Source organism: Pangasianodon hypophthalmus, chromosome 4 (genome assembly GCF_027358585.1).
Source record: "Pangasianodon hypophthalmus isolate fPanHyp1 chromosome 4, fPanHyp1.pri, whole genome shotgun sequence".
NCBI lineage: Eukaryota > Metazoa > Chordata > Actinopteri > Siluriformes > Pangasiidae > Pangasianodon > Pangasianodon hypophthalmus.
The window spans coordinates 3655522-3677043 of record NC_069713.1 but is presented as its reverse complement, the minus strand read 5'-3'; the positions used below and the strand labels follow the sequence as shown (position 1 = coordinate 3677043).

At 37.0% G+C, this 21522-nt stretch overlaps 1 protein-coding gene across 2 annotated transcripts in view; it reads right to left on the bottom strand.

Moving 5' to 3' along the window:
* Positions 1 to 3601: 3601 nt before the first annotated feature.
* The window catches only part of dnajb6b (DnaJ heat shock protein family (Hsp40) member B6b), a 39952-nt gene continuing 22031 nt past the window's right edge, over positions 3602 to 21522 (bottom strand). For both annotated transcript variants that reach the window (XM_026910107.3, XM_053233341.1), the window contains 4 exons: positions 21458 to 21522; positions 21282 to 21352; positions 3886 to 3984; positions 3602 to 3744 (listed from right to left, as the gene is read on the bottom strand). The exon at positions 21458 to 21522 is cut by the window's right edge and continues 92 nt beyond it. In XM_026910107.3, the coding sequence (XP_026765908.1) occupies positions 3644 to 3744; positions 3886 to 3984; positions 21282 to 21352; positions 21458 to 21522 (336 nt within the window). In that variant the 3' untranslated portion in view covers positions 3602 to 3643. The remainder of the gene's footprint in view (positions 3745 to 3885; positions 3985 to 21281; positions 21353 to 21457) is intronic.

Genomic DNA, 21522 nt, shown 5'->3' with positions numbered 1-21522 from the left:
CTGACCTGAGACTAAACACAGACCTGAGATTAAACACAGACCTGAGATTAAACACAGACCTGAGACTAAACACAGACCTGAGATTAAACACTGGCCTGAGATTAAAGCCTGTTTTGACCGAGCAGCAAGAGCTCATGCTTTCATTTCAGTGGATAAATAATGCAGGAGTTTCTCTAGTTTCTCTAGTTTTCTCTTTTAGCCTTCGTTCCATCTCAGCGCTTCAGCCTGTGACCTCTGACCTCGATTCGGTCACATTATAAATACGCCGTGTGAAACACTTCTGTATGTGTGAATTTTTATTTGTTCATTTCTGTAATCAAGGAGCAGTGTGTGTGTGTGTGTGTGTGTGTGTGTGTGTGTGTGTGTGGTATTTAATGCCATTTAGCTTAAAGATGACTTCATGCTAGGCTTCAGTAGTTCTGTAGAAAAAGCCTTAAGCTCAGGCAATGAAATTCTGTAAATCAAAAATGCCTTGAAATTGAATAAAAAGGAAATTCATGTTAATAATGTGCTAGAGAGAGCAGTAAACTGTAATAAACTCTATTTTAAGCCTGATTCAGGTGAGATTAGATTTACATTGGGATGTAGAGTAATTCCAGTAATTTTATTTCCATATGGATCGGCCATGTTTGTGGTTTTTCCTACTGTTTTTTTTTTAATCATCCCTGCAGTTTGATCATTTCAGTCCTGTTCGGATGGACGGCTCTGCCTCTTACACTGATAAAAACATTCAGTATAACTATAAACAGATAAAGATATGGTGTTAAACGTTGTAATCATTGGGAATTGCTGTGGTACAAGAGAAATAAAACACTCGAGGACGTTCTGTTCTAGACAGAAGAGTCACAGTATCTCTGCTTTATCTCAGCGCTACTACAGCAGCACAACACAGTGGTTTATTCCTTACTTCATCTTGTCGGAATAAAAGTTCTGATCTATCGCCTTCAGTACATCATCCATGATTATATTAATTACACATTTCACGATGAAGAACGCTTAATCCCTCTCGTGTTGCTCTCAGAATGCTTCCTCTGAGAGATCACTGTGGTGCAGAAGACACTTAAAGACTTCAGTAAATGTCTTTGAACAGAGACTGTAATTCTGATACTGGACCTCATTCATCAATCTTTTAATAAAGTGGTGTGTCAATGTTTGTGTAAGCCAAACCGGACTAAAATATTCTGCTGGATTTACAAGAGTTTCAGAAAAGCTGATTTTCTTTGTAGTCGTGTGCGTATGTTGATCACCTGTAAAGTGCAAAGCGTGTTCCTGACACGGCTCATTTGCATTCACTGACGCCCACAAAATTCATTAAAGCAAATCTGCAATTACAGATTTAGCTGGAAAAAAAGAGAAAAACGTGGCGATGGGTCAAAAATCGCAAACGCTATGTCTCACATGGATGAAATGAAAATGTTAATAATAAATGTTTTAAGCCTCATTACAAAATTAAGCCTGAATGAAATAAGAAATGAGCTGGCATGTTTACAAAGGGATTATTATTATATAACGTGTTTAAACCGTGAGGGAGATGACCGCTTGCATTCCTACAGATCAGGAGAACTGAAACGGTTTCACTGTTAACGTCAGGTGTTAAAGCTAAGTGAAAGACGAGAACATCCACTCTGTAAGTCCGCTTAAAGAAAATGCTCGGTTTTCAGGATTTTCACCTCCTCTTGAAATCGTGAGCAGATTATTGAGCTGCTGATCACGCTGTGATTCGAATTTTCCATTCCACTTCGGATTTAGGACTTTTTCCTTTAGATGAACCTTAAAGGACGTTAAAGTTCCATCATCTATAAATATGAATCAATAAATCAAAAGCAGAAAGAAGCTTTGACAATCTTTAAATATTTTTTAAATATTTAAAATATCGTTAAGTATTTCTCTTTTGAGCAAATGTTTGCATAGAGAATAATAAATTAGTTATGGATCGAGTCAGTCAGTGAACACAATCATTTAGTGTACAGGTTTTTTTAATGGAAAATTGTAAAAGCATTTGTTATTGTTTCAAAATCTATGTAGCATATTGTCTATATAGGAAGCTTAAATATAAATCTAAATGTATTCACAAAAGTCTTTATAGATAAAATAGAGAACTTCACCAGTCTAAGACAAAATGTATTTTTTTTTTCTTATTAAAAAAAAAAACTCTACAAATAAACGTACCGTATACAGTAGATGCAGAATACAGAGGACATAAACAGGAAGAGCAGTTTATAATCTGAATATTTCGATTGAAACGGTGATAAAAGGTGAGATTCGGGTTCTCCAGAAAGTTCCACACGATTTCCACCTTTAGTGCTTCTACAGTTTCGTAATAAGATTTCTGTAAAACTGAGATGTTCATTACGGACAGGAAGTGTGTGTTAAATACACTATTAAATCATTCAGTACTTTTAAAGGTTCTCTGGTTCTCCCTCTGAGGGAATCCTTAAAGGTACTATGTGGAACCTAACAACAGAGTGTTTCCCTATAAAGAAATGATCATGACTATGTTTTTTGGATGCTAAGAACCCAATCTGTTTATCCAAAGAACCCTTAAGGAACCTTTTCACTAAGAGTGTAACTAGCAGATATCGTTCTTACTGTACATCCTTTATGTTCCTGTATTAGATTGTAGGTTTCAGTACATAAAGCATTTTCCTGCATCTGTTTTGTCGATTAAAATGCATTCAGAATATGTATCTAAACACTAGAACCAAATTTATTACCTGCCCTTCAGTTTTCATTTATTCATTTCTGCCCTTCGGTTTTCACTGTACGTAATTAGATTATGACTATAATTTACAATCTCTGTTCCTGAAGGGATTTTCAGGTTGTGGTAAATCACACTAAAGCTGATTAATTAACTCATTTGCATTGGCTCCGCCCACTATTTCACAATTACATATTACATTAAGGCAATACAAAACAACATGCAGGCTTATTCATGGTTGTTTATCAGGTTTGATTGTGTTTGTATTGTGTAGTGCTGAGCAATATGACAATAAATTATCAATGTGATAAATTACATCTTTTTTTTTTTTTAAGATATCGCAGTGTATTTTTTATAACGTTTATTTTCTAACAAACTCTGATTGGAAGTTACAGTTTTATTCAAATTCTCTAAATCTTTAAAATTGTTAAATGTACAAAAAGAAATTAGTTACATTTTCTTCCCCTCTCCTTTTTTCAGTCTTAATTTTGTCATGATGCATACACGTCTCATAGAAAAGACTTGATGTATCGTGATTATGATATTTTTGTCATATCGCTACACACATCTCTACACACACAACCTTTAATAAATAATGCTCTCGGTCTCATGATGACGAATTGTTGCACTTTTTGGAGACTGAATATTGTGGCTAGTTTTCAGATTCTCACTTCACTAAAAAAAATAATAATAAAAATAAAATCTCCATTTCCAATGATAATATCACAATGTCTGGGCGACTAAAACTCTTCTAAATGCCCTTAGAAAGTCCCCAGTAGTGACATTAACCAGATACAGGATGGAAACTCAGTCACGTGAAGGCATTTTGATTTCAAAAGGAGAACTATAATATAGTATAATACACACTCTACCGCTCTTCTGTGTTTTTATTATCTATCTTAAAAAAAAAAAAAAAAAAAATCCACAAAGTGCTGCAGTGAAAGTTCAGAACCAGGAGCCGATCCGTGGTGCCAGACGGGGATTTAGCTTCTTTTTGTTGTCCGAGTCTGCTCGCCAGTGTTTCCTTCTTCTGTTTTCGAAAAATCCTGCAAGAGAACAAAACATTTTTCAAAAATTTAAGGTCTTTAGAAATATCTGTGTGACATATTTTCACTAACGAGCATTAAAAAGTGAATCATTTGTTGAGAAATCAGCTGAGAGGATGATGTATGGACTCTATATCAGACCTCTGGCGTTTCCTTTTTCCCCATCATCCTCGTCTGCGGCGTTTCTAAGGTAACGGGAGTGAGAGGCTGGGCCAGGCAGGGCACTCGGAGTGCTAATATCTGTGTGAAAATGGACAGATAGAGATCTGTAATAAATATACACCAGTACGCATGTGCTGTATAGAAAAGTGTGTAATTTTCCCTGGAAATTCTGGACGCTTCACCTTCAGCCTTTTTCACATCAACTCTGCACTTGTGAGATTTGAATTTTTGAGATTTTAATGTAGTGTAGAGATTTTTTTAAAATCTCAAAACCATAGCCCTTCATTTTGAATTTTTATATATATATATAAAACCCCTTGCATGTTCAAAAAAAAAAAAAATGAAATAAACATTGGCAAAAATGTAAATTTATTAAATACACCACAGTGATTTTTTTTATTTTTATTTTATGTGTATATCATTCAAATATATGATGTTCATATTCAAATACATTTATCAGCTTCCAAGCTCAATTAAAAGTAAGATTTTGTTCATCCCAGAGAGAAAGTTTCTTGCCAACAGCTGCTCTGTAACGTTTACAGAAACAGAAATAAGAGAAATTATTACAAAACAGCAACATGTGTAGAAAAAAATATAATAAAAGTAAAAAAAAAATTCAAAAAAGTAAAAAAAAATAAAATAAAATGAACAAATAAATAAAAGCCTAGAGTCTTTAAGATTAAACATGAAATGTTAATAAAATTTTAAATGTCCTGCTTGTTCCTCTATAAATCTTTGCTGATCAAGAACGTAAAACCCAGTGATAGATGTTTTAGACGACGCTCACACAACATTCCCAGCTGGACACAAATCAACATTACTGCATTTTCTGACAGCAAAATATGTTGCAGTAATGTTGTAGGAACATTTAGGGAAAAATGTTCTCAGACCACAAATTGAATGTTCTTAAAACTGAAAATGTTCCACTAACCTAAAACTGTTAGCAAGAACACACCACAGTGCTGTTGAGTTCTGGATTGTGATTGGTCAGAAGGTGTTGATTAGTTTTCTGTAACAGCAGCTCTGACAGTAGTGCAGGTTTATATTAATGCGCCTGTTCTAATACGTTATCGTTTCTATAGTAACAGCTCGTTCACGGGGACGTGTACAGCGACACTCCACATGAAAAAAAAAAAATAGTTGATACAGTGAAATTTTCTACAAGGAGAAATTTATTTAACATTTGTGGAAGGAGTCTCCAGTGTCAGTGCTTTGTAACAGTCAGAGATAAATCTGTAACTTTAAGACAGAGGAGTTTTGTCTTATTAACTTCAATAAAGAGAAAAGAGAGGCTCGTGAGGGAATAACTGTATCGTAAGCAATAACTGGAACTATCTTGTATCATCTTGTATAATAAAATACGACCTATTGTTCTGTAATAAACAATAAATTGTAATTGTTGGTAAATTGGTATAAGAGGAATAAAACACTCTAGGATGGTAACAGTAACAGTAACAGTGAGTAACAGTACAAGTAAGATTAAGAGTATGAATAAGAGTAACAGTATGAGTAACAGTATAAGTAAAAGTAACAAATAAGAGTAACACTAAGAGTAACAGTATGAGTATGAGTGACAGTAACAGTATGAGTAACATTTAGAGTAAGAGTAACAGTAACAGTATGAGTAACAGTGAGAGTAAGAGTATTACAAAGAGTATGAGTAACAGTATGAGTAAGAGTAACAGTAAGAATATGAGTAAGAGTAACAGTATGAGTAACACTTAGAGTAAGAGTAACAGTAAGAATATGAGTAAGAGTAACAGTATGAGTAACACTTAGAGTAAGAGTAACAGTAAGAATATGAGCAATAATAAGAGTAACACAGAGTAAGAGTAACAGTGAGTAACAGTGAGAGTAAGAGTATTACTAAGCATATGAGTAACAGTATGAGTAACAGTGAGAGTATTACTAAGAGTAAGAGTAACAGTAAGAGTAACAGTGACAGTAAGAGTAACAGTATAAGTAATAGTATGAGTAAGAGTAACAGTATGAGTAACACTTAGACTAAAAGAATTACTAAGAATATGAGGAACAGTAAGAGTAACACAGAGGAAGAGTAAGAGTAACAGTATGAGTAACAGTGAGAGTAAGAGTATTACTAAGAGTATGAGTATCAGTATAAGTAACAGTGTGTGTAAGAGTAAGAGTAACAGTATGAGTAACACTTAGAGTAAGAGTATGAGTAAGAGTACGAGTAACACTTAGAGTAACAGTATGAGTAACAGTATGAGTAAGAGTAACAGTATGAGTAACACTTAGAGTAAGAGTAAGATTAACAGTATGAGTAACAGTATGAGTAATAGTATGAGTAACACTTAGAGTAAGAGTAACAGTATGAGTAACAGTATGAGTAACAGTATGAGTAAGAGTAACAGTATGAGTAACACTTAGAGTAACAGTATGAGTAACACTTAGAGTAACAGTATGAGTAACACTTAGAGTAACAGTATGAGTAACACTTAGAGTAACAGTATGAGTAACACTTAGAGTAACAGTATGAGTAATAGTATGAGTAAGAGTAACAGTATGAGTAACAGTATGAGTAATAGTATGAGTAAGAGTAACAGTATGAGTAACACTTAGAGTAACAGTATGAGTAACACTTAGAGTAACAGTATGAGTAATAGTATGAGTAAGAGTAACAGTATGAGTAACACTTAGAGTAACAGTATGAGTAATAGTATGAGTAAGAGTAACAGTATGAGTAACAGTATGAGTAGCACTTAGAGTAACAGTATGAGTAACACTTAGAGTAACAGTATGAGTAATAGTATGAGTAAGAGTAACAGTATGAGTAACACTTAGAGTAAGAGTAAGAGTAACAGAATGAGTAACAGTAACTGCGCTTCATCAAGATGTAAGAACACAAACGTATGGTTTAAACGCGGCACTTGCCTCCTCCTCCGTCTCTCTTATCACATAATTGTGATGCGTCTCGCATTCATATTTCACTCAGCACGCTTTTATTGTGATTAGACGTGTAAACAGATCGAGGTTTCTTTATTCTCTCAGCGTGGTCATTTACATTTATATTGAATTAGCGTGACGGAGTGAAGGGGCTCGCCTCCCACTGCCATTGTGCTGCGTAATTACACAGGGGAGAGGAGAAGAAAGAGGACAGATGCTGCTTCAACCATTCCTCTTTTATCCACCACACACACACACACACACACACACACACACACACACATACACACACTGGATCAGAAAAAGAAATAAATATGATGTTTAATAGTTGAATGTTTAACAAATCCCAAAGAAATGAAACACTGCTGCACTAAGAAATGAAGCACAGCAATCTCAGAAATGACCTTTGACCCTGAGCCTGAGTAGCCTGACCACCAGACAGAGTTTAGCTTAATGATTCTGTTTATCTCAGTTTACTTCACCGAAGTTGTGTCTGAGCCTGAAAGGGTTAATGAGATAAACAAATCCTGGTCATGTTGTTTATTTCTCAACGCCGCTGCTTTGTTAATTTCATTAATCAGGAAGATAAACACACAAACATACACAAACACACACAAAATAAAACACATTCCAAGGAAGATGCTGTAAGAACTAGTTACGAAAGAAATAAATCAAATTCAAGCATTTTAAGTGTTTTACCACGCTGATTTGCTAACCATTACAGTCTTTTATTTATTAAACAATGGCACGTCATACTTTTTATCCATTAATAGTTACATTTAATTTAAGAAACAAGTTAGTTCCTGTTCTCACCTATGTTATAGCAGCTATAAACAGTCGTTCCCTCATCAGCCTCTCTTTTTTCTCCCTCTTGAAGTTAATAAGCCAAAAAAAACAGCATGTTATGTTACCGAGAAACCACAAAGCGTAAACTCGTCTGTCCTGAAGACATCGGAAAACTCGACGGAAGATAAAAGACACATACCGAGACAGAAACAGCGTCAGGCACCTCAATTTCCACATTTCTGTCCTGAAGATGTCTTATTAATGAGAAGTGACAGCAGTGAAACTGTACCATTCACTCAGAGAAAAGAGAGAGAGAGACAGCAAGAGACAGAGACAGACAGAGAGATGTAGAGCATGAGAGAGAAAGAGAGATACAGGAAAAGAGGGAAACAGAGACAGACAGACAACCAGGAGAAAGAGACAAACAATAGACTAACAATAACATTAAACAATAGACATTAGAGAGAAAAAGAAAGAGAAACACACAGACAGAGAGACAAAGAAAGGGAGAGAGACAGACAGAGAGATATAAAGAAAGAGAGAGATACAGAGAGAGAGAGACAGAAAGGCAGAGAGACAGAAAAAGAGACAAAGAAAGGGAGAGAGAGAGAGACAAAAAAGGTCCATTGTAAAGTGCTATACAAATAAAATTGAATTGAATTGAAAGGGAGAAGGACAGACAGACAGACAGAGAGAGACAGAGAGAGAGAGACAGAGAGAGACAGACAGACAGAGAGAGAGAGACAGAGAGAGACAGACAGACAGAGAGAGAGAGAGAGAGAGACAGACAGACAGAGAGAGACAGAGAGAGAGAGAGACAGAGACAGAGAGAGACAGAGAGAGAGAGAGAGAGAGAGAGAGACAGAGACAGAGAGAGACAGAGAGAGAGACAGAGAGAGAGAGAGAGAGAGACAGAGACAGAGAGAGACAGAGAGAGAGAGAGAGAGAGAGACAGAGACAGAGAGAGACAGAGACAGAGAGAGAGAGAGAGAGAGAGAGACAGAGACAGAGAGAGACAGAGAGAGAGAGAGAGAGAGACAGAGAGAGAGAGAGAGAGAGAGACAGAGAAAGAGAAAGAGAGACAGACAGAGAGGGTTAGAGTGTTTTTTGTCTATGAAACACAGACAGATCATATCACCGTTTTAATTTGAGGGAAAAAATATAAAAAGAAAAGGACAAAAAAATTGGGGGGAAAAAAAAATCAGGGTTGTGTTGAAGCACATCACATTTCCCTGAGTATTAATACCTGCTTTTATTTCACCTGGATGATAAGAGGAGGAAAAAAAACACTGAAAGAGCTGTGTGTGTGTGTGTGTGTGTGTGTGTGTGTGTGTAATCCATTTTCATTTTAATTACATTTCGAGGAGAAATAAATAATGAAAAAGCTAATGTAATAAAATGTAATCCTTTAATACTAATAAAGCTTTTCTTCTCCTGCTGCTTTCTTCTCCACTCACTCCTCTCCGTGTGTGTGTGTGCGGAATTAAAAATGCTAATATATTGTATTTAAAGCTATGATGATTCGTGATGCCATCGTCTCTCTTAGAAATGAACTCGTGTAAAATCACACATACAAGTTTCATTATTTAGACGTGATTTCTCGAGTTGTTTATTTTGTGCGATCGCATTTTACACCACAGTGTGTTTAAATACGCTCGTTTTAATACGTCATCGTTTCTATAGTAACAGCTCATAGGCAGCGACTTGTACGTGCCACAGGATCTAAGACTAATAATAAAAAATGATTTTTTAAAATGTATTGTACGTATTAATAGTTGATATGGAGAGGTTTTCTTTAAGAAGATGTTTATTTAACATGTATGGAAGGAGTCTCCAGTGTCAGCGCTGTGTCATGGTGCTTTGCTCTAAAATGACAAACACACACACACACACACACACACACAGATATTCCTTACTAATTCATATGTGTTTATTTGAGTTCACACGTTTTTCACGTTACTCACGCCATCACACGTGAAATATTTGGGTCTGAGTGCTTCAAATACAGACTAATTCCAAATATTCCATCAAAACAGATTCAACACTGGAGTTACAGCAGAACGTACGGTTACTCAGCGTCTCGTATTCTTTATGTCGTATCTGATATTTCCAGTACAGAGTGGTCTGGGATTCAGCTTCCTCCCTCCTGCACATGTCCACTCATAGCGTGGGAAATAATGGCTCCTGAACTCTGTGTGTACTGCGAGTGTAAGCGAACACGGATATGTTATTAATATTAAACAGATTACACGCCCTACACGAATATTAATACAGATACGAACGGAAGGCTGAGTATTCTGTTTTTTCAGGGGTTTTTTTCTCTCTTGCCTAAAACCTTCACAATAGTTGTGGATCCTACAGGAAGAAAGAAAAATACTCACGCAAGCACAAGGTGTTTATTTTGTTGTAGAGTTTTAAAGAACAGCTTGCCGGGTTGCCAAGTTTCAGCATTATTTACACACTAGCTACAGCTCACACAAAACTTTTAAAACTAGCCCAAAAAGTTCAAGAATAGAAATAGATATTTTTTCTTTCTTTTTCAGTCTTTTCAGGCAAAACAAGTTTACAGAGGATTGCCAGCGCATTTGTGATTCTCAGTATCTATCTGCAATACGCTGATATTATACGCACAACCTGGCAACCCTGCTATGCGTTGTTTTTTTTGTTTTTTTTTTTTAGCCTGACCTAAACACTGCCAGCACTGAGGGATATGATGTTCTAATATCAATATTGTGAAAAATTATGTCACAATACAGATATCCTGATATCTTCTGTCATATTTTTATATTTTTTTAAATACCAAGCCGCTGATTGGAGAAAGTTTTCTACTGCTTGAATATTTAAAATGGCAAAATATTAAGCTTTTTTTTAAGCAGTTAAAAAAATTCCCTTCTCCTTTTTTCAGTCTTAAATACATAAAAGCATTAAATACATTTTTAAAAGTTTATTTTTTAATGCATCATTACAGTTTTACTGGAGGTTACTGTATATCATGACACATATTGTGCATCGTCTTTAAAAAATATTGTGATTATGATATTTTTGCCTAATTTATACCATATTTCTCTGCAGAAAATATTTCCGAGTCATTGCTCCACATATCCCAGCATACCTCTGCAGCCTCTCCGAAACAGAATCATGGAATTACTTCAGTGTAAAATATTCAACGCATATGTTTTGCATCATCTTTAAGTCGTGCTTGTCGTTTTTAAAAGAAAATCATCCAGTCATTACAATGAATCGTGGCTTGAAGGACGCCATTTTGACTCGCAGCAGCACTGTAAGTGCGTCCCAGCTTCATAACAGTCGAATACTGAGTCCAGCGAAGTTTGTGAAATGTAACAAAGCTAAAAACTGAAGTCCATCTGATCAAATTCTATTAAACAGCTCTTGTTGTCTACAGTGAAGTCAATCAGTGTCTCGATTTGGGGAAAGACATCACTGCTTTGAAACGGTTAGCTTGATCACTCAGTCACGCTAGAAGCTACATGTAGTAACCTTACTGAGAGAAAACAAAACCCCTCCTTTATAGGCCACGCCCATTTTCAAGTTTAAATCTGAATGTGAAAACAGATATGAATATTTTGAGCCCTAAACAGAAACAGATACAGTTAACAACATTATAGCATTATACCCCTGATACATCCAGTATATGTTTCATTTTGGATTTCTTGGCTACAAAAATAATGGCTCAGGCGTGACATCACGCACTACACGTGTAGGTCATTAAAATAATCATCTGTAACCACCGATAGTGAGCGGTTTAAGATTTTGTACGCTACTCCTCATAAAAGTGCACCACACAGAGGATGAAACAATGACTTCCACACCGTACTTTGATCATGCAGTGCATCAGCACTCGACTCTCTCGGTGTAACTGCATTAAGTCCAATAAGCAGCTATCTGCGATACAGGATAGGAGCAGGGTCGTGGTCAGTGTGTGCTTCACACACATCCACCATCATCAGCACAGAGAAAAGAGTCTGCATTACACATCCACGCTCCTTTTTAATATCACAGATTAGAGCTCGGGTCAGGAATTTTGGCTCAGGTTACCGGATATTTGTCCCTCCGTCACCTTTATCACGTTCATCTTTCATTAAAACGACGGCGCCAAAATCACCTGCAGCTTCCTCCAAAGCCAACAGCAACAACAACAACAACGACGACAACAACAACGGCAGCTCTCTGCAGCTCTCCTGGCAGTGTGCTCAATGTGTCTTATCACAAAGAAACGACATAAATCACAAATCCTTTATAGCACCATCTAAAGCAAGCTAGTGAAGCAGCGTAATCAGCATCATCAAACTTAAAACCTAATAACATTATATAGATATAATCGCGCTGTTGTGTGTATTCTGCATTCTGATTGGTCAGAAGGTGGTGATTCGTTTTCTATAACAGCAGCTCTGACAGTAGCAGGTTTATATTAATTCGCTCGTTCTAATACCTTATCGTTTCTATAGTAACAGCTCATTCACGTAAACAACACTCTACATAAACATTTTTTTTTTTCAGAGTAAGGAGATGTTTAATTATCATTGATGGAAGGAGTCTCCAGTGTCAGCGCTTTGTAACAGTCAGAGGTAAAGCTGTAACTTGACATTGTTCTTTAATAAATAAAACATAAGTAAGTAATGAGTAAGTTGCTATAGTTTAAGAGGAATAAAACAAATAAAAATAAATATATAAATACAACAAATATAAAATAAAAGTGCTACAGTATACAAATAAAATTTATTTGTGAAACTATAAAAGAGCTTAAAATAAATAACAGATAGACAGATAGACATATTCAATTCAATTCAATTTATTTGTGTAGCATTTTTAACAAGGGACATTGTCACAAAGCAGCTTTACAGAAATAAATAAATTCAGGATATAAATGTTAAATGTATGAATTTATCCCTAATGAGCGAGCCAGAGGTGACAGTGGTGAGGAAAAACTCCCTGAGATGATATGAGAAGAAACCTTGAGAGGAACCAGACTCAAAAGGAAACTCATCCTCATCTGGGTGATAACGGATAGTGAGATTATAAATAATTTCTCTTTTTATAAATGTATACATTGTAAAACATGAGAGCTCCATTAAGTTATGAGAACTTCTTTCTTCTTTTTAACTGTCATTGTTATGACAAGTTTTGGATATTGAACTCAAGTTTATAAGATTTCAAAAATTAAACTTAAAGTAATCCATTGTCTCGACTTTGAGTCATTGTCCTGACTTTGAGTCATTATCTCAACTTTGAGTTGCTGTCTCAACTTTGAGTCACTGTCTTGACTTTGGATCATTGTCTTTGAGTCACTGTCTTGACTTTGAGTCATTGTCTTGACTTTGAGTCACTGTCTTGACTTTGGATCATTGTCTCGACTTTGAGTCATTGTCTTGACTTTGAGTCACTGTCTCGACTTTGGGTCATTGTCTTGACTTTGAGTCACTGTCTCGACTTTGAGTCACTGTCTTGACTTTGGATCATTGTCTTTGAGTCACTGTCTTGACTTTGAGTCATTGTCTCGACTTTGAGTCACTGTCTTGACTTTGGATCATTGTCTTTGAGTCACTGTCTTGACTTTGAGTCATTGTCTTGACTTTGAGTCACTGTCTTGACTTTGGATCATTGTCTTGACTTTGAGTCACTGTCTCGACTTTGAGTCACTGTCTCGACTTTGGATCATTGTCTTTAAGTCATTGTCTTGACTTTGAATCATTGTATTGACTTTGAGTCACTGTCTGGACTTTGGATTGTTGTCTTTGAGTCATTGTCTTGACTTTGAGTCACTGTCTCGACTTTGGATCATTGTCTTTGAGTCACTGTCTTGACTTTGGATCATTGTCTTGACTTTGGATCATTGTCTGAGTCACTGTCTTGACTTTGGATCATTGTCTTGACTTTGGATCATTGTCTTTGAGTCACTTTCTTGACTTTGAGTCACTGTCTTGACTTTGGATCATTGTCTTTAAGTCATTGTCTTGACTTTGAGTCACTGTCTCGACTTTGAGTCGTTGTCTCGACTTTGAGTCGTTGTCTCGACTTTGGGTCATTGTCTCAACTTTGAGTCATTGTCTTGACTTTGGATCATTGTCTATAAGTCATTGTCTTGACTTTGAATCATTGTATTGACTTTGAGTCACTGTCTGGACTTTGGATTGTTGTCTTTGAGTCACTGTCTTGACCTGACTGAGTTGAAACAGTGAGTTGAGGTTACTCATGTTTTTAAGGCAGCAGGTGAACTTTCGTTTCTAAGTTTAACCAAAATGTCTTACAGTGTACTATAGAGTCAAAAACTTCAAATGTGTAACCAGGAACGTCATACGTATGAGCATCAGAGTTATTTCTGAATTCACTAGAGTTTTCACATGAAGTCTATTTGTTGAAGTCGAAGTTATTAACTGTTCAGTGATGGAGACTTGAGTGTAAATATGTACGTAGCAACTGCAGGCTTACGTCATCTTTATGGTTTCTAAGTGGTACTATCCTCAGTAATCTCACTGATCTTTAGGTAGATGCTTTAACGTAGCTGATCATTTCTCACGGGAAGAAGGAGAGAATAAACTCGTCACCTGAGTGCACGGGGAAGAAGGGAGCGAGCTGAAACCTGTATTTAAGCTAAATAAAGGCTTGAAGATCACACAACGGGAAGCCTGACCTTTTCCCAACGAGCCAAAGCTCAGGAAAAAGTGGGAGAAGGAGTGTGCACTTTAGACGTCCGGGTGTTCATCAATAATGCACAAAGCTCGGCTTTTAATTAGACTCGAGCAGGTGTTTAGAGTCAGGAAGTGAACTTTAAAAGTGCCACTGTGTGAGAATGAGTCTATAAACAGCACTGGTATTTTAACACCAGGGAAGTGTGTGTGTGTGTATGTGTGTGTGTGTGTGTGTGTGTGTGTGTGTGTGTGTGTGTATGTACAGAGAGGGACCGAGAGTGTTTATAACGATTACCTAAAGCTCAGGAACAGCACTTAAACACTTTAAAGTCCTGGATCTACACAACACACACACACACACACACACACACACTCATATTAAAGCTGAGATTTCTTATCCAGCTTCCGTTACCACTCAGTTAAGAACAAATAGCTGTGTGTGTAAGTATGATTTATTTTAATAAAAATCCTACAGTGTGCAGTCACGGAGCAGTGAAATAACACAGAAGGAGATAAAAAGGTTCCTCGAGGGTTCTTCACTTCCGAAGAGGTTCTGATAAGAAGACATCATGTTGTAAGGTTTTACCTAGAACCTTTAAAGGTTCTCCCCCCAGAGGGACAAACCCAGAACCCTGTCCAGTGCTAGAGCGCTAAGACTCTAGATAAATACACAGATCTAGAATATAGTCAATAATATATAATACTTTTACACATTATGAATAAATAAATAAAGGAAGGTATTTATTAGGAAAGTATACAGTATAAGCACAATCTGAAATAAATAATAAACTATATATGACAGTAGGTAAGTGTTATTTAATAATATAGTAATGCATTTACAGTAATCACTTGTATTGATTAAGTTATAAAAAAATCTGTTATGAAAGTATATTATTTTTATTAATTTTAATTGCATTAATTTATAACTATTAATAATTGATGATTAATGATAATTAAATGGTTAAGTGATAGTAAAAAATACATCATTATAATTGTAAATTATACTGTAAATCTGTATATTTTAATATTTAAGTTAATGTTTAAGTGTTTAAGTGCTGGAGAAATAAAGTCTACACCTGCTACTCCTGAGGTGCCAGTGATCCTGACTCCTCCTGCTCTCCGGACCTGCCTGATCCATCCTGATGCCCTCCTTCTGGTAGGATTTCTCATCACTTGGTACCACTTATAAACCATGAAGATGACTTTGGACTTCAATTGGTACGAAGTTTTGCTACGATGGCCGAGGACTGCAATTGCTTTGATAGCTTCAGGACTGCGATTCCCACAAACAGATTTGAACTCAAGTCTCCATCATTGAACAGTTGATAACTTCAATAAAATAGACTTCATGTGTAAACTGTAATGAATTTCCTGGTTACACAATCGCACTATTTGTCCATGTTGTACACAGTTATATAATCTCACTATCCGTTATCACCCAGATGAGGATGAGTTTCCTTTTGAGTCTGGTTCCTCTCAAGGTTTCTTCCTCATATCATCTCAGGGAGTTTTTCCTCACCACCGTCACCTCTGGCTCGCTCATTAGGGATAAATTCATACATTTAACATTTATATCCTGAATTTATTTATTTCTGTAAAGCTGCTTTGTGACAATGTCCGTTGATAAAAGTGCTATACAAATAAATTGAATTAAATTGAATTAAAATTAGGTGTTATGTCGCTTATTTTAGAAAATCAAATATTCCCAAATTGCACTATTTATTATCAAATGGAGAAAAAGACAGCGAACAACAACAACAACAACAGGTTCTGTATCCTGTTTCCTGAAAAGGACTCAGTCAACTCTGAAATATCAGCTTTACCAAACTGGAACACAGAACTAGCTGCTAGTTATTAGCGTAGATTATATCTGAATATTTTTGGATGATATACCCTAAAGGCCATGTGTATGTATTGTCCAATAGAAAACTCTCTGGGATTCAGTTTCCTGCTCCTTGTGGAATAACAGCGTCTACACTCTGTGTACTGTAGCAGAGGAATGACGGTAAAATGATTTATGATCATCAGTCTAAACAGAAGAATATGGTTTTTTTTTATTTCGTCTGAATGATAAAACACTCTGTGAAGAGAACAGATCAAATTACAGTTAAAGCAGGAAACCTGTTATAGAGGCTATAAAGTGTGTGTGTGTGTGTGTGTGTGTGTGTGTGTGTGTGTGTGTGTGTGTGTGTGTGTGTGTGTGTGTGTGATGGATCTGACCTGCAGGTGGCTCCAAAACACAAGAAATACTACATTCATACAGCGTGCGCTTCATTACTGATCGCCTCAAGGTCACTTCGTTATATAATGAACTGAATTCATACAACGTGGAATTAATCACTGATTACAAAAATGTGTTAAATTAATAACTTTACTATGAATTACATTTCTTTTTTAAAAAGTTGTTTAAAATCCCTGCATACCGTATAGAAAAATGAGATGAGTAATGACTCAGCACCACCATAACATTGTGATAGATAGATAGATAGATGTTATTAGACAGATGATGTTAGAGTTATTTGCTGTCTACCACAGTATATTAGAGTAATCATTTATAATAATAATGATGATAATGAATATAATTTTTAATACTCAGTTGTAAATCCTTCGCAGTAAATGACTGCCTGAAGTCTGGAAGCCATAGACAGGACCAGACGCTGGGTTTCTTCCCATGATGCTCTGCCAGGTTTTTACTGTAGCTGTCTTCACTTCCTGCTTGTTCTAGGGAAGTTTTGTCTTCAGTTTCATCTTCAGGAAGTGAAATGCAGCTCAGGCGGATTCAGGTCAGGTGACTGACTTGGCCATTGCAGAACAATCCACTTCTTTACCTTAAATAAATCTTGGGTTGCTTAAGGGGTAAGTATGCTTGGGGTCATTGTCCATCTGCACTGTGAAGCATCATCTAATGAGTTCTGAAGCATTTGGCTGAATGTGAGCAGATAATATCATCCTATAAACTTCAGAATTCATCCTGCTGATTTAGTCAGCAGTCTCATCATCAATAAAAACAAGAGAAACAGTTTCTCTGGCAGCCGTACACACCCATGCTGTAAGACACGGTCGTATGCTTCAGGTCATGAGCAGTTCCTTCCCTTCTCCATACTCTTCTCTTTTCATCATTCTGGTACAAGTTGATCTTCGTCGCATCTGTCCATAGGATGTTAGATGTTTCTGGAAAACTCTAGTCTGGTCTTCCTGTTTTTTGAGGCTGATCAGTGGTTTAAACACTCTGTATTTACTCAGGTGAAGTCTTCTCTTGATTGTTGGCTTTGACACAGATACACCTACCTCCTGGAGAGAGTTCTTCACCTGGTCAGCTGTTATGAAATGTGTTTTTTCTTCACCAGGGAAAGAATTCTTCTGTCATCTACCACACTTTTCTGTTTCATGTGATCTTTTATGTGAGCCTTTTGGTGTTTCTGAGCTCACCAGTGTGTTCTTTATTTATAAGAACGTACCAGATAGTTGATTTGGCCACACCTAATGTTTTCGCTATCTCTCTGATGAGTTTGTTTTGATTTCTCAGCCTAGTGATGGCTTGTTTCACTGGCAGTCACAGCTCTTTGGACTTCATATTGAGATTCCAGATTACAGATTCCAACTGCAATTCAACTCTAGACCTTTTATCTGCTTAACTGTAAGTGAATTAATGAAGGAATAACACACCTGGTCATGGAACAGCTGAGCAGTCAATTGTCCCATTACTTTTGGTCCCTTAAAATATATATACAAACATATAAAAAAATCCCAAATTTCATCAGTACACTGTGGTAGACAGCTAGAATAACAATAACTGTGTCAATGTCCAAATATTGATGGACCTGACTGTAGATAGATAGAACTATAAACTAACACACTCCTCAGCATGGCTATTACAACATCCAGCAGCTCACATGTACTTCATACTACATGCAAATGCTCTCACACACACACACACACACACACACACACACACTCACACTCACACCTTTTCCAGAAATGTGTTAGAACTTGAAGAGATAAACAGAGCGATATTTCCTGCATTCCTCAGAGCAGCTGTGTGAGTTAGTCAGAGTTCAGTGGAGATCTCACTCCTCTCGAGGTTTACGGAAGAAGGATTTTATCCGCAGAACGAAGCGACCTGCACAAACACGTCTAACGCTAGCGAGTCGGAGGGAGTGGCTCGTGTTCAAATCTGGAAAATGTTTCTCGACTCATCTTAGCTCTGTTTAAAGACAGTGAGAAATTAAGAGGGGTGATGATCACCTACAGCACAGTTCCATCACACTGCTCTGAGACGTCACTTCTTACATGTGAAGCTTTTTGCTAAAGCTAGCTGCAAGTGTTGTTGCCAGCTAAAGCTAGCTGCTAGCTTTAGCTGTCTAGCAGGGCAGGTATGAATGCATTCATACACACCTGCATCTTACGCTACGTTACTAGGTTAGCTTTCGCTCTACAGGCTACCTTTCGCTTGCTAGGTAAGTTTTTGCTTGTTCGGTAAGCTTTCTAGGTCAATTAGCTTTCGCTAGATTATATTTCAAACACTAGGCTAGCTGTTATATGCCAGGCTAGCTTTCACTCCCTAAATTAGCTTTATCTTGTTCTCTAGGCTAGCTTTCACACACTAGGCTAGTTTTTATCTGTCAGGTTAGCATTGATTTCCAGGCTCTCACCTGCTACTTTAGCTTTATTCATTAAACTAGTTTTTATCTGCCAGGTTAGCTAGTGCTTTCTAGGCTAGCTTTCACATACTATAGGCTAGCTAGTATCTGCCAGGTTAGCTTTCACTTGCTAAGTCAGCTTTTGTTGACAAAGCTCTCTTTCACACGCTAGGTTAGCTTTAAATCATTACCTCAGCATTCTCTCACTCAGCAGGCTATCTTGCACACACTAGGCTAGTTTTTATCTGCCAGGTTAAGTAGTGTTTTCTAGGAATGCTTTTGCACACGCTACTTTAGCTTTTGCTCGCTCAGTTAGCTTTCATACTGTAGGTTATCTTTCACATGCTATGATTAGCTTTTGCTCACTCAGTTAGCTTTCACACACTTGTTTTGCTTTCGCTTTAACTCTCATTTCGATCTCTAACTCTTTCTCTAGCTTTCTCTCACTCACGAGGCAAAATTTCACACACTAGGCTAGTTTTTTGTCTTGAAGAGACAAATTTTGATAACATTGGTGACATCAACCTTTTGACTGCTGAGACTGGAGCTTACAGAAGCTTTATCCAAGATTAGCCCCGCCCACTTTGCACTGAAAAAGTGTGAAATTGTGGCGAATTTCATGTCGAATTTCACCGAATACTCCGATGTTATTGTGCAGATTGTAGCCATGTGAGCAGCATTAACCTCTTTCAGTGGAAATCACTGTGATGTCATTAATCCTCTCTGAAGATACCAGGTTTTAAACACACACACACACACACACACACACACACAAACACAAACACAAACACACTCCATGATGTCGTGTTCTGCTGCTTGCTCCAGCATGTTGAATTCCTGTAGCTGTAGGATTTTATACAGCTGAGTGTAATTCCCTCTGAGTTTCTCATCCAACAACTCTCAGTGTGTCATAACACATCACATGCCAAAACACACACACACACACACACACACACACACACACACACGCCAAAACACACACACACATACACATACACACATACACATACACACACACACATACACATACACACATACACACACACGCACACAGACTGAAGAAGTCATCTTCTTTGGGGTGAAAGATCAAAACTAATGTTACTCTCACTGGCACGTAGTAAAAACATTTACATTCAGACATTATGTGTAAGAAATATATGCAGGTTGTGTTCGCTTAAATAGTTTCCATAGCAACAACCATCAGAGCTGCTGTGAAAGAAAATTAATCAACACCTTCTGACCAATCAGAGTGAGAAGTCAACAGTGGTGTGGTGTAATATACACTGTATCACATGATATATAACTGTTTTTTTTGGTTATTTATTGTTTTTATGTCCTTTTTTTTCTTCTTTCAATTGGGTAATAATTTTATTTTCCCTTGTTTCCTCAGATTTAAAAGAATATCTGCTGTCGTGAAATGTTCTGTGAAGTTAAGATTCGTGATGTGAAGTGTAAATTCACAACTCCGCTGAGACGCGTCAGTGCGATTAGTCAGTGTGTTAGAGGCGTGGAGGAAAAAATTAGCGAGTAATTAGCGCAGAGTGTGGTTTAATAATCCGTGAGCGTTTGGGTGAAACACACGCGAGGCAGAAAACAGCCAAGTGAAACACACACACACACACACACACACACACACACACACACACACACACACACTCATTAGCATTAAGTTACTGGTGAAATCAACACACAGAAAGCGTGAGTGCAACATCCCCAAAGCGAGGTGAAAACACATTTTATTGAAACAGAAACTTTTTTTTTCCTCATTTACACAAAAATCCTATGCACATATATATTTATATTAACTATATATTAACATATTGATATGAATGATATATTAATAATGAGTAACAAAGTGTCAGAGCTGGAGGTTATGCAACAATCACAAGAACGACTACATGAGGAGCCGCATCGCTGGCGAACCATGCAGCAGTGACCACACACAGCTAATGATAATAATAATAATAATAATAATAATAATAATAATAATAATAATAATGCACATTAAATTAGTATTAAATTAGTCATAAGATACAGGAATGTACATGGTGATTGGTGACAGCAGATAATCAGGATCTGAATTAAATATTACAGATGAATGGACAGCTTCTGCCTGGTGCAGTGAAGTAAAGGATGAAGAGGTTTATCTCATTTAAAAAAAAAAAAAAAAACACTTCCTGGGTGAGATGTGCGTTACAGGTGTTGGTGGAATGTTGTACAGAGAGAGAGAGAGAGAGAGAGAGAGAGAGAGAGAGAGACGTCCTTCTGAACACTGGACATGAGTTTTGGAAAATTTTTTGGTCTGACTTCGAAGCTTTTTTTTTCATTCCTGTTTAATTTTTTATTTTTTGCTGGAATGGTCATATGTTGTTGATTCGCAGGAGCTGCTCCCTACCATTGACCGTGAGAGACTTCAGCTGGCCGTCTTCCTCGACCTCCACCCGCTCCTGACCGTTCTCCACGATGCTACACACACACACACACACACACACACACACACACTCATGAACATTCTTCATACACGCATGCACTGCAGGCTTCATTGCTGTGCTGGTGTGAGGTGTTCGGTACCGTTTGGTGGTGATCCTCCTGCCGTTGATGAACTTGGTGGAGGTGGAGACCGAGCGGAAGTTTCC